Source organism: Dipodomys ordii, unplaced genomic scaffold (assembly GCF_000151885.1).
Source record: "Dipodomys ordii isolate 6190 unplaced genomic scaffold, Dord_2.0 Scaffold9, whole genome shotgun sequence".
Classification (NCBI taxonomy): Eukaryota; Metazoa; Chordata; class Mammalia; order Rodentia; family Heteromyidae; genus Dipodomys; species Dipodomys ordii.
The window spans coordinates 23,224,983-23,239,191 of NW_012267225.1; the positions used below are offsets into that span (position 1 = coordinate 23,224,983).

Consider the following 14,209-nt stretch of genomic DNA (forward strand, 5'->3'; position numbering starts at 1 on the left):
TCTGTGAGACTCTTACCTCCAGTAAACCACTAGAAAACCGGAAGTGGTGTGTAGCTCAAGTGGTAGAGTGTTCACCTTGATCTGAAGAATGCAGGGATATATGCCCAAGCCCAGAGTTCAAGCCCCACGACTAACCAAAAAAAAAAAAAAAGAAATGGAAAAGGCACTTAATATTGCAATTTCCAGAACATAATTTGTCTGTCTTCCCCTCCTGTGATGATACTGCTACACTGTTCATTCATCCATATGCATGTTACAGCACCTGAGAGAAAAACATGTTGGTTAGGAAGGAATGAAAAAAGGTGGCAAAGATATACTGTGAGGCTCATTCTTGCTAGGAGTTTGCAGAGAAGAGAATTGATCTCTTCAACTTTCTTATAATCCTTGTGTAAATTAAGTGCTTGGTACAGAGAACTTGAAAAGAATAAGCCATTAATATGTCTAAAGCTTAAAAAGTATAGATGTACTGGTACAGCATGGAATGCACTGGTGTACAACAGAAGTCAAAGTGATCAATAACCATGTGCTGATTTACCTCCTGATGAGTGAACTAGAGCTAGTAAAGCTACTCATTTAAGAAGGAAAGGCATAGATGTGTAGTTTAAAAAGAAATAACCACACAAAACCACATGATAGAAAGTGAAAAGATAGGAAGCAACTAACTGCTGACTGCTAAAAATGCAGAGGTTGATAGTTGAAACTAGAATTAAAAACTCGAAAAGAATTCAAATGACTGGGAGGAAAGCATGCAAATATCAGCGGAATAAAAGTGAATCTACAAGGTGTTATTAAAGTAAAAGGGCGGAGCAGCTTTAATGATGCTTTGTGTAGTATGTAGTTCTATCCACATATACCATTGGATATATGACCACACTACACATCTAGAGTATTATAATAAGAGTCCACAGTGTGCCATCAGTCAATCTTATCTTGAGCCATTTAAAAGATCACCCAGCCAACACTACTCAAGGGAAGTCTTCAGAGCCTAAAGAATGTGTGAAGTATTTTCTGTCTGATAAGAGTGCTTCCTGGATGGAAAAGGGCTTCTCAGCAAGAAGGAGCAAGACAACTACACACTACCTGTGTGGCCCTGTATTCGCTCACTGATTCGGGCTCCAAGGAGGTCCCAAACGAGCAGCTCACCAGACTGACTTCCAGATAAAACAGAATTTCCATCCCAGATGAAGCACCTGCAAGAATGATTAGGAAATAATCTGTTTAGCATCATGAAGGAAAGAGTATGTTACACTGGTCAAATAAGCCCTCACGAAATAACCAAGAAGGTGCTGGGAAATGTCTTCACCATTGCAGGAACTATACCTCTGGGGCTCTTCTGATGTCATGGTGGAGATAAGCATTCCTGTCTGCACATCGATCACCTTTAGACAGCCATCTGCTCCTGTGCTGAGGACATGGCGACTGTCTGCAACAGGAGGTGAGACACGGGTGTGGAGAGAGCCTTAGAAAGTGCTTTAGGAAAACCACATGCACCAAGTCCTAGCACCCCCGCATGGTGTTTCACCAACTCCACAGAAGGAATGGTGTCTCCTACTGAACCAGGATCTCGCTTTCTTAGGTAGTTTTGCAAAGTGAATGAACCTGCATAGGACTGTCCATGGTAAGGAAGTTACACTGTAATAGACCACTTAAAGTAGTAGCAGCCATTTCACGGAACTCAAGTAGTTCGTCCTCCAAAAGGCTTATCACCTGGATGCCCCAGCTCCTTCTGAATCTCAGTGCATATCTGAATAATCCTCAGCCAATTGAGATGACTGTAAAAAAGACCTTATCCCTTTTGTATGTTCTTGCCCCATGGTATAACCTCTGTTTTCACTGTATTTGATTCCGGTGCCCTGCATCTTGTATAGATATATTTCTAATTTGGGGAGGGGAAGGGAAAAAACAAAATGCTGAAACAAGGATACAGGCTGACCCATTGTAACAATGAGATGTACAAGACACTATGTTGAAAATGAACTATTCAACTTGGGGGCAGGGGAGGGAGGAGTTGGTGAGGTGGGGAGTGAAGGGATGGTAGGGGAAAAACAAAGGAGGAGGTAACAATGCTCAATAGGAAATGTACTCAATACCTTACTCATGTAACTGTAACCCCTCTGTACAGTATTTTTACAATGAATATATATACAAAAAAAGCACTTTAGAGCTTTTGTGAGATTTTTTGAGGTTTTGTGTCAGTTTTCCCTCACCCCCTATACTTAAGCAATGACTATACTCCTTGAAATGCTGCTTCTGTCTGTTCCTGAGACCCAGGGATGAGATGACCCTTTGGTTTGAGCTCATTTACATCTTATTCACTAATTTCTCTGATGAGTAGAAGAATGACACTATCCAATTCTGCCATTCTACAAGGAACCAATGCCACAAGTATGCAATATCTTGGCACAAACAGGCTTAGTTATAGACAAATCTCTTACCTGCAAGCCTTTTAAACATTTTTATTGATTTAAAACTTAAGTTGACCTACTCTGATACTTACCTGGGCTAAAAGCAGTATCACATACAGTCTTTGAATGGCATGAAATCTGGTGCAATAAAGTGGCAGTGGTGAGGTCCCAGATATTCACTATGCCTTCTTTGGTGCCTGAAGCCAATAGTGTGCCTACAGCATTTAAACTGATTGTATCTACCTAAGGAAGAATATAGCGACAAATACCCACTTAGAATCAATGGTCATTAGATCTGCTCTCCTACGCTGATTCAAATAGCTGGTCACAAGGGCACAGATAAAACTACTGTGCAGTTAAATATGCTGCTGTGGCTAATTCAGGTGTATTTCAATAGCATCCTTTTGCATGACATAAAGTACTTTCAATAGGCTTGTGAATATAGAGCAACAATGAAAATGAAGTAGTACTAGGGTAACTGCAGCACTGTTTTCAAATAGCCTAAAGCTGACCTCAGAAAACTATGAACAATTTAGTATAGTGAGATGCCAAACTATTTGAGGGATTTGTGGATTGAAATTATACTTGTGGAACACTTGAAATTAAATGCTAAATATTTCTGTTAGTTTGATAACCATAAAAATTAAGTATCAGTTCAGAGTCTTAAGATGCAGCAGTTCTGTTTTAGCTGCCACTAAGCTGTGCACACTTGGCTGTTCTAGCCAGCAGGTTACTGTCCTTGGGAGGAGCATCTTATGGGCAGATGGTCCCCTCCACCCCTCAGGTGAGGAAATAAAGGATGGCAGGGCTTACCTTAAAATGGATGTTTTAAAAATCAATAGTTGGTTAGAAGCTAATTCTTTAAATGCACACACACACACAAAGCAAATGGGAAGGAATAAAAAAAGCAGACTTATAAACCTAATGAGTTAACTCATAAAAGAACATGGTTAATCTATAATCTCCAATAAGCAAAATAAAGGGAAAGAGCTTGTACAACAAAGATCAAGAGCCTTCTCCCAGCACCCCGGGGCCTTGAAACTCAGTTTGCCACAGAGCTTTGCTCCTATACTTACACTGACTTCATGTTCCAGCTCAGCCAGTAAGTCAAATTGGTGTCTTTTGGTGCCTGGCATCTCAGCAGGAACCCCAGACCACACCTAGGATGGAACACATTGCAGAATATGTCCACCTAAACAAGCCTTTGTATATTTTAGATTTATGTAAAATGTATCTATGAATGACTACTCACTTGATCTGGAAATTTCTCAGTTTTGAACTACCAGCTCCAGTAATATAAAAGGACCTATTGAGTGAATATTAGGTGCATCTCCCACCCACCCTATACCAGTTAAATACTGTACAGAAATGGCAATAATTTTTTAAGATGTTCACATTTTAAGAAAAAATAACATCCATACATGTCCTTTGCACATTATGAGAAAAGTGAAGTAGCATTTTAACCAAAGGTGCTTACAATATTTTTATAATATATTCATATAAGTTAAAAATTAGATATAAACCTTCACTGTAGAGTCCCATGATGCAGAATATAGCCTGTTGTCATGCCAACAGATCTTACTAACAGCATCATCATGTCCCATTAATGTGTCTTGGCATCTCCCAAATGCTATAGAATAGAAATAGCTAAAAGACAACAAGAGCAATTAATACAACATTTCAGCTTTTAAGGCTCATGTTTAAGAAATAATATTAATTCTATATTATTAAGGCCCACTAGAACTTTAAGTTACTTGTTCTTATAGTAAACTAGAATATTCAAAATATGAATTTAAACTAGAAATTTCCTCATGTGGCCTATCTGGGCTTAAATTTAGAAAAAATGATAAGATTTCAGTTGGAATAATTAAAAATGATACTTGAGTCTAATGATACTGTCCTGGTCTCTAATACTGTTCTTGAGAGAACACAGTATCTTGCAGTGGGATATATGTTCTTACACACCAGTGGAATTACATGAACATGCAGAGAGGTACGTACACATTGTTATCCCAGGAAGAGCTGATGACAGTGGAGTCTCCTGGTAAAAGTAAACACGATGATAAAGCCTGAAATTCAAATTGATGTTAACAATCTGCATTAGTAAACCTGCAACTTGAGACAATTATTTTATAGATTCCCACCCCCATCCTCCCACCAAAGTTAACGCTCCAGTCCTTTAGGGGCTTTGCTTATAATTATGCAGGTTGTCTATCATGAGTTGTAGAAGTACAGTTTCCTTCCAGCTGTCCAAATGTTGAAAAATGTGTGAAGGCTAGCCTGACAACTCTTGAGCCCTGATAGGACTGGGGTGGAGAAAGGGGGCTGGGGATAATGCTCAACAATGAAAAGGATTACTGAATCATGTGTGCAAGAAACACAAATTCCTTAGGGAATGATTTTTGGATGATTTACATTAAAAATAAAATACGTCTTTTCAGAAGAATAGGTTTGTTGCACTGTACACCAACCAACTCAGAAATGTGAAGTTATTTAAGTGACAAACATTTCTTCCTGCAATTGAAAGCTTTATTTATTTATTTTTTTGGGTCTGGTCGTGGGGCCTAAACTCTGGGCCTGCGCTTTGTCCCTCAGCATTTCAGTTCAAGGCTAGTGCTCTACCACTTGAGCCACAGAGCCACTTCTGGCTTTTTTCTTTTTTGCTTATGTGGTGCTGAGGAATCGAACCCAGGGCCTCATGCATGCAAGGCAAGCACTCTACCACTGAGCCACCTTCCCAGCCCAATTGAAAGCTTTATTAAGGAGAATTACACTAGTTAGCTCTTCAATTTTTTTTAACTTTTTGATGTTTTATTAAAGAGATGTCACTTAACAAAGCAGCTTATGAATACAATATATCTTGATCAATGCCACTTCTTTAACATTCTCGCCCATCCCTCCCTTACCTACTCCTTCCCCCACTTCTCTTAACTTTGTGAGATCTACATTGGATTCCTGACTGCATTCTCCCTCTCTCCTCCTCTTCATTTGTCCACCTTTTTCCCCTTGATCCCATTCCAACCCTTTCAAAGTACCTGGTGTTTTATTTTGCTGGACTTTTAAAAATATATCTATATTTTATTGTAAAGGGGTGATAGTTACATGAGTAAGGTAATGAGTACATTTCATATGGAGCATGGTTACACTCTCCTTTGATTTTCCCCTTCCTTCCATCCCTTCCCTCCTCACCTCCCTGACTCCTCCCTCCTCTCCACATAGTTGTAAAGTTCATTTTCAACATAGTGTGAACTTTTGTCTTTCTAAGGAACTACACTGTTTGAGGTCTCCCTTGAATCTACCATATTTCAGCTTATATATTTGTATATACTTGTACACCACCCAATGTATTTACTTATAAGTTTATAAGCTAAATCTAGCTTCCACATGTAAGGGAAGATATGAATCCTTTGTATTTATGGGCAATTTTTTAAAACTATGTTGAAAACAAGCGTATGAGAAAGAAGCAACCTGAAAAATCTAATATAGAAATAATCTAATTTAGACTAGGTAGATGCAATAGGGGAATACTGGTAAAAATGAAAGATCATTATGTGGATATAAAACAAACTATGACATGGGTTTCTATCATCACCCTGGAAAAACCAGCTTACCATATTTGAAAATGATATACTTCTTTGCAACATTTTGGATTCTTTGGAGAACATCTTCAAGGTGGAATCTTATAATGAGAAAGAAGAAATACATAAGAAAGATTTCCTAACCACAGCAGACATTACAGGATGGCTGCTCTTTTTGTTCCTAGAGGCCAACTGGTGGTGTAATTCCCAAGGGGATGTGTGACCTAAGGCTTTGTCAATGTGAACAAACGAAATTTTAACCCTAGAAACCCCAGCACAAACATGCTGCTGACAGCACAGCATTATTGTGCTCATAGGGATCCAGGTAACTGAGGTGAGCTCAATAGATACAGAGAAGGGAGAGGGGAATCTTAACAGCAGTTAAAAAAAAAACAACTTTGAAATATTTTAACAAATAGCCTAATTATGTACTGACACTCTTGTTCAGACCTAACATTTATCAAGGGAACCACTTTCAAAAGAAAAAAAATTAAAATGTCTAACATTTAATTTCACAGAAATTATGAATTTGCCAAAACAACCTCTTAAAAACAAAATGAGTGATGGTTGGGCATGCCTAATTCTAGCCACACAGGGAGGGGAGATGGAAAAGTAGTAGTTCAAGGTGAGCCTTGATACAAGTTAACAAGACTCCATCTCAAAAAAGCAAGCTGAGTACGGTATAATCTAAGCTATGGATAAAACAGAGGTAGAAGGATTACTGCCTGAGGCCAGCTCAGGCAAAACCAAGAACCTATTGTAAAAATAAGGTAAAAAAGGGTCAGAAACACACAAATACACACACACATACACCCTAGAAGGCTAAGAGGTATAGCTCATGATAGAGCACTTGTCTATCATGTATTCAATGTCAGGAACCATAAAACAACAAAAGCCCAGATTCACAAATTATGATGCTCTACTGTGCTGTGAATGTTCCATAGTTGAGATATGTAACAATAAATTTCTTAATTTTAAATTACAAAATGATAAAATACCAGAATCTTACATAACTTCTTCTGTATAGTTAAATTTCAGACAAGAAGTTGTTTCTTACCATCCCCCTCCCCTCACCGAGAATAGAACCCAGGGCCTCATTTTTTCCAACAAATGCACTAAGAATTTTGTAAATATGAGCCTTAATAAGACATTCCACAGGATTAACTTGAAAACCAAGACAGAGGAATGAACACAATATTGCCTGAGCTTTCCTGGGGGCTCTAATTAATGCTGGAAGTCTTCCCAACCTCATCTTTGAGAGTTCACCACAAAGACTAGTAAATATAATTAGTCTGGGTAGCTGACAGCACACACTATAAACCAGCCAAGTGTATAAAGATGTTTTACTTGAAGATTTCCTCTCTGTACCACAAGTGATCAGGGAAAGACCTCAAGAAGAGCTAGTCTGATAGGTGACAAGTGCTGTGAATGGCCACAAACCTGAACACACCAAATGCATTAGGATGCATATCAATGAGTTACCCAAATCACGAAAATCCAAATGTGAGACAGAAAAAGCAAGAGCTTAGATTTAAGACATAAAATGAAACAACTCTTACTGACTCCCTTTCCTGTATTTGGCAAATCCATCAAGAAGTGATACAGTACTTAATAATAAGCCCGAGAGATCTGAAGACTCAATTCTCAGTAAAACCTGTGGTCCACAGGTGACACAAGTACAATGCCCTGAAGGATTTACCAAATCACACTAGACAAATCCAGCTAACAACACAGGCTTTGCTAAAAGAGCTTTCTGTCTGCTGCTCTAAGGTTGGCAAACTCAGCAGGTAGAAATCCTGACAAAACCTGAAGTGCTACCTTTTACAAAAGCATCATCTTGGGACCCTGACTCAGACAGTAAGGGTCCTGTGTGTGACCTTCCTTAGGGTCCACTGTAGAATACTTTTCTATGCATTGTGGAAAATCCTGAAGAAAAAGGAATGAAATGCTCCACATAGCAAACAACAGTGAGAGAATCTGAGAATAGTAACTCATTTATTTGGCAGTGTTTGGTTAGATAATGCCATTTCCAAATGGGTGAAAAATGTAATTCTGTGGTAAATAAGGATAGAAAAAACAGCCTCATTAAAAAAAGCTACACAATATGATAACCAGCTGTCTTTCTACTGAAGCAGGAAAACTAAGATAGTGTCTCTTTACCTACATACCTTCCAGGATGCCACCCAGCACTTGGAACATAATAACATGAAGGAGACACATTTTAATGAACATCTATTACACAGAGCAGTAAAGGTATAGACAGTAAGGGTATGCACAGCAAGAACTTCATTTTGCTTACTTTTTTATAAGGTCAAGATAGACAAATTCTGATTTAGCCATAAAATATGGTTGCAAAGGCATTTACATGGTTACCAGAAGCATTTTTGTTTTAGTACTTTTGATAAAATATTAGGTCCACTAGCAATATATAAACTCAATTTCAAGCTAACCATTACCAAAAAAAGTTACATGATGAATAAGTTGAAAAATCCAACACAGATCTGCCTTTCCACATGGGTGCTGGAACACATATGTCTAAGTCTGGCATAGCCCTGGCCATGACTCTATACTTTAGGAGAGCCACCAACTAGATGTAGACCCTCTCATGGCAGGAGAGAAAGACTGCAACCAAGAAAAGTAACAGAAAAGAGGAACCCAACAACAGGCAGAACTTTCCTTTGGTTTCTGGCAAACCACAATGAAATTTTATGTGATATATCCACAGGTATATTGCTCTAGATGTACTTTTTGTGGAGGTAGCCCTTCAAGTACATTCCTTGGCCAGGAGTTAAGAATATGGGCATTTTATGGTTCCAGTTAAACTATTCTGGGTAGAAAACATACCTAGTGATGTTGTGAAGACTGAAGATCCATTGCGAGAGACAGCAATTCCTGTAACTGCCCTGTTTAAAACAAAGATTGATAAGTGACTAGCAGCCAAGTGCCAGTCCACCTGCTCTGACTTGATTTTCTAAGTCTCCCTAATGTTCTCTTCAGAACTTTTCTGCTGGATCTGTTGCCATTACCACATCACCACCTTACAATGCCTAGACCCACCTGGGGTCCAACTGCAAGCCCAATTAATTTGACCTACATTTAAAATTCATGTAAACTCAGAAAAGTGTTCCCTCATATCTATATGAATTTAATATGTAAATATCCATCTTTGTTTTCATATATGTAAAAGGATGCATTTCTCCCACATTATCTGTGAGTTAAGTACTGGAGAGGCCAGATCACATTTGTCTTGTAGCTTCACAGGGTTTCAAAGAGAGGGACCAAGCATCTATCTACTTGGAGAGGCACAAATCCAGCTGCTGTCTTGAGCCCATCTCATAGCACAGTGGCACACAATAGAATCACTGCCTGAGTATATAACACAGATCATTTAGTGCCAAACTTTCCCTTGCTACATCTATTTTAGGTGGCAGATTACCGTAGACATCCAGAGGGTATAAAACCCAACCAAAGACAACAGAAAACTCTCCTCTGTGACTCAGTGTAAACAGTTGAATATCATGTCTGAGACTGCAGCTTTGACATGGGCTACTGGCTATGGAGACATGCTTACTCTTTGTGGATTTTATGCTGCTCGTGCAGCTGCAGCTTAGTGATGTTATTCCAGGCCAGTGACTTGCTTTCTTCAGTCAAGTCTTCAAAAGACTCTTCACCTGGAGAGACTACATTCAATCATGACACAGTGAGTCAACTACATTACCAACAGACCATTCTTGGTAATACAACAATATTTTGTATAAAAGTCAAACCAAGAAAAATCATCCCATCAAAATGTAACTGCATTCAAATACACTTGCTGGAAAGCTCCATGTTCATCAAAGAAAATATCCTGTACAATAAGATTCAATAGTATCTTATAATGCTAGTGTCTTAAAAACATGGACAAAGTTTTCACTTGGCTGCCGGCTTAGGAATTCCAGGCAGTGAAGACTGAATAACCATTTCCTTCTCAGCATTCTTTGCAAATGCCCCGCAGCTGCCTAAGAATGCAGAGAAGAAACCGCTGACTTTAATTAAGGGTTGCTGGAGAGAAGTAATGCTTTCACTTCTCCTTAGGAAGTGGGGCAGTTTCCTCTTTGTTTCATGTGAAGTCATGTGAAGGTAGTGTGTCTTGTGACTAAGGCAAACACAGGATGTAATGGAATCACAAGAGAATCCTACAGTCATCTTGCCTTAGCCCTGAAACATAAGTGTCTTAGAGCTGCATTCGGGCTGCCCCGGGTCAGGTTACCACAGGAAATTGTGCCTGCATGCTACTGGAGAATGGCTCAGCTCCATGTGCCTGAGAGGCAAAAGGTGAGCAGTGACTTAGCCATATAGTGTCATCAGCTCTTCCTAGGAGCCTATAGGCCTGAGGCTTTCTTAAATGAAGTGGGAAGAATGAATAATGGAATGAAAGTAAAAGTGTGAGAGACCTTTCCCCCTTTTCTTAATTCTGGATGTGAGCCCTGGTCACATTCATTTTAGCACCTAGCATATGCTTGGACTGAACAGTGCTAGGATGTTTGCCACATGGTAAATAAGCAACAGAGTCATACAAAGAGACAGAACAGATTGAACTGCATTCAAGATCTGTATGTGGGCTTGGCAGAAAGCTGGAGGCAGAGAAAGTCACTTCCAGGACAAAAGAAGTGCATGGTGACTGGTAAAGCAGGCAACGCCAGGGCTGTAGACATGAAGGGGGAAGTGCTAAGAACTGAATACCAGTTTGTCAACCTGTAGAAAAGGAAGAGAACCAGAGCAACAAACAAAGAAACAAACATAAAGACAGCCATATCTCAGTCACTGAATTACCAGAAAATCAAAGTGGTCTGATTTCTCTGAAAGTAAATGGTTTTTAAAAAACCCAAAACAACAACAACAAAACCAAACATTTCTTTCCAGGCATGTTTCATCTCATTTTTGGGAACAGTCATGTTCGTGTCCTTATACAACTTACCTGGAGAATCTTCTACCAAAGAATTATAACTGGGGACCTTAAACTTGGAGGTTATTCTCCGAGGGTGTGGTGTCACAAACAGCTGTTTTGGTGTCTGCCCGAATTCCAAGATTTGGGTCAGCATGGCTACTTTCTCATCAGGGTCTTCGATGCTTTAGGACAGAACAGATAATTCAGTGAGCCACCAGGTTCACGTTCCCTGAAAGTATGTTTCAAACAATGCAGATCATCAGGAAAGATGAATCCTCAAAGTAAAGTGCAACTTTGGGCCAGGACTGCCTAAATCTCATCCCAGACTTTTACATTATCTTTTGAGTCTTAGAAATTTGATTTCACCATAGTAAAGGCAAGTCAGAACTTATTTTTAAATTTTTATATATTAACATTCTCAAATAACTGTATTCATTCAAACAACAAGAACACCTTATAGACATGTACCTGTTCAAGTCAACACCTCCTTCATAAGTTAGTGGATGAAATACTGAAAGAGATAATAAACACTTTTGAAAAATGTGTTATTCAGTTATAGTATGTCGACTGCTCAAAATTTAAACAAACTCAAACCAATAACTCAAAACTGTGCTCAAGGAGATGTACTTTGACCTTGCGACACCAAACCTCTTCTCACAGCTTTAGTGACTGTAAGGCCATTACAGCCTCCAGGTTGGATTTCCAGAGAAACCTGGAGACAGAGTGAAACTTAAAAGGAGGGAAATGGCTATTTCTTGCCGTTTAATTAAAAAGAAACTTTGGAGCCCTTCAAAGGAATTGAGGTCACTGTCCTCAATTTGATTGCATTTTATTTATTTATTTATTTATTTTTGTCAGTTGTGGGGCCTGAACTCTGGGCCTGGGAGCTGTCCCTGAGTTCTTCAGCTCAAGGCTAGTGCTCTACCACTTGAGCTTGTGTGGTGCTGAGGAAATGAACCCAGGGCCTCATGCATGCAAGGCAAGCACGCTACCACTGAGCCACCTTCCCAGCCCCTTGATTGCATTTTAATTGAAAGCCTTCAATGGGATGAGAACACATCATAGATACATGGATGTACCCATGGGTTCTAATCTGTGGATTTACCCAACTGCACATGAGAAATATTCAAACAAAAGCCGCATCTAATATAGATCCATATAGATCTTTTATTGTTACCTAAATAATACAGTATGACCACAATTTGCATAGTACTTACACTGTAATTATAAGCAATCTAGTCTAGGAAAGAAGTAAAATACATGGGAAGGTACATGTAGGTTACATGCAGACATAACATTACATAGAATTTGAACTCCCAAAGATTCTGGTGTCCAGATTAGGTCCTGGAACTAGGTTCCCCCCCCCCCCCGCCTCCTTCCTTAATACTAACAGATGACTCCATAGACTAAAGCAGAAGACTTTAGAGACTATCTTTGGGGGTCATGGTGAGGTAGGTGTTTAGGCAAAGCCCTTCTTTCCTTCTCAGTATCTACAGAACCATGGACTCATGTTTCCTAAGGTAAGACCATCCTGCTGCCAAAATAAATTTGATTGTTCTGTCCTTGTTTGTTTTCTCTGAGACAAAATCTTTATGTAGTCCAGGCTGGCTTCAACTCACAATCCTCCTGTCTCAGTCTTTTGAGTTACTAGGATTATAAACATGCACCACCAAACCTTGTTTATTTTTTGTTCTCATCAAACAGAGATGTTAATGAACATTACATACCATTATGGGCACCAACAGCATCACTCCCTTTTTGCTTGTAGCCAAATACCAGATCAATCCACTCGTGAAGGTGCTCAGACACATAATTGCTTTCTAGTGCATCCTTGCTCTTCTGGAGAAAGTCCTTGGGACCTACCAGATTGGACTCAATCAGAACATCACATAGTCTCCATTTTATTTCCTCTCATTTCTTTTGAGTATCCATATATAGGTGAAGCTTCTAGGAGAGGCAAGAAGTACATATTTCTAATGCAGTTTTTTCTCCATTAGATGAAACAAAATTCTTTTGGGGGGAAGGGAGAGGAGAAATGGCAAGAATCACTTTCATAATATTTAGGCCTCTCGAATATACATTGATATTATTAACTCATAGGTACAGAGTACTTCTGAGTTGGGGCAGACTAATATTGTTTCATTTAGATAGAGAATAATATTTTTAAAACATTAAGCCACATAGTAATTAAAGGTACTGAACATGCAAACACACACAGGATACAGAGCCTCAGGTGATACCCACCTGAGGCCCATGGGGGAAGTTCAACATCATCCACCATCTGCCCTCCTTGCCTCTTTCCCAAATCCAATTTTAGACTGTTGACTAAAAAGCTGACATCATCGCCATAGAATTCTGGAATCAACTGCAAGTTCAATAGGGAAAATAAAGAATGGCAAGAAGCATTTTTAAAAACAATTCAAAACCACAGGCTCTGGAAATCATTAAGTTCTATGAATCCTTACCTCTTTGAAATCTGTGGCACCATCCAAACAGTTTTTCCAGGTTTCTGCGATACTAGTGTGAGAAACAAATTCCCACGATGTGAAATCTAAGTTATGGTACCAGTAGCCACAGGGCTTCCTTGGCATCTATGCCTGCAACATCTACTGGTTCATGCATCATCACTCTCAGCACCATGGGAATACCCGCTCCCTTGGACAGAAGACAAAATGGGCCCGGGGAGTTGGTGTGACTTCTCTAGGTCACACAGGGCTGAGCATGGAGTCCCAGTCCATCCCACTAACTGCCACACCCACCTACCACACACACACACTGCCGCATACAAAGTGCCCAAGTACTAATAAATCAGCACAACAAAATTAACAACTGATTTAAGAGGTCACAGATATGTAAAGAGTTCCAAAAAAGATCAGGGAGACAAAAACCAATAGAATAGTAACATTATCATGCAGGTGTGGTAGGATACAAAATGAACTTGATTTCCTTCTTTGCATTTTGAATGTTTGGAAAAATTTGTATGGGTTGTGTATATGTGTATGTATATTTACTCTAAAGTTATTTTCAGTTTGTAGCAGAATTATTAAGAATAATAAAATGTTAAAGCTAGATGCCACTGCTCATGCCACTAGTTCATGAGAAGATCACCTTCTCATCCAATAGCTGGACACAGTGGCATGTATCTGTTATCCATCCAAATCTATGGAGAAGGCTGAGATGGAAAGGATAGCAGTTCCAGGCCAGCTTGAGTAGGAAAGTTCATGTGGCTCCATCTTAATGGAAAGAAGCTGGGTATGACTGCACATGCTGATCATCCCAAACAGGTAGACTGAAATCTA

General features: G+C 39.3%; 1 protein-coding gene across 1 annotated transcript in view; it reads right to left on the bottom strand.

Moving 5' to 3' along the window:
- Window positions 1-90: 90 nt before the first annotated feature.
- Nsmaf (neutral sphingomyelinase (N-SMase) activation associated factor) overlaps window positions 91-14,209 on the bottom strand; it is a 149,562-nt gene continuing 135,443 nt past the window's right edge. The window contains exons 19-33 of the mRNA XM_013009266.1: window positions 13,376-13,427; window positions 13,155-13,275; window positions 12,638-12,769; window positions 11,379-11,421; window positions 10,941-11,092; window positions 9,555-9,663; window positions 8,828-8,886; window positions 6,017-6,084; window positions 4,407-4,474; window positions 3,929-4,052; window positions 3,482-3,565; window positions 2,498-2,648; window positions 1,321-1,423; window positions 1,081-1,190; window positions 91-262 (exon numbers count right to left, since the gene is read on the bottom strand). Coding sequence (XP_012864720.1) covers window positions 168-262; window positions 1,081-1,190; window positions 1,321-1,423; window positions 2,498-2,648; window positions 3,482-3,565; window positions 3,929-4,052; window positions 4,407-4,474; window positions 6,017-6,084; window positions 8,828-8,886; window positions 9,555-9,663; window positions 10,941-11,092; window positions 11,379-11,421; window positions 12,638-12,769; window positions 13,155-13,275; window positions 13,376-13,427 — 1,471 coding nt within the window. The 3' untranslated portion in view covers window positions 91-167. The remainder of the gene's footprint in view (window positions 263-1,080; window positions 1,191-1,320; window positions 1,424-2,497; window positions 2,649-3,481; window positions 3,566-3,928; window positions 4,053-4,406; window positions 4,475-6,016; window positions 6,085-8,827; window positions 8,887-9,554; window positions 9,664-10,940; window positions 11,093-11,378; window positions 11,422-12,637; window positions 12,770-13,154; window positions 13,276-13,375; window positions 13,428-14,209) is intronic.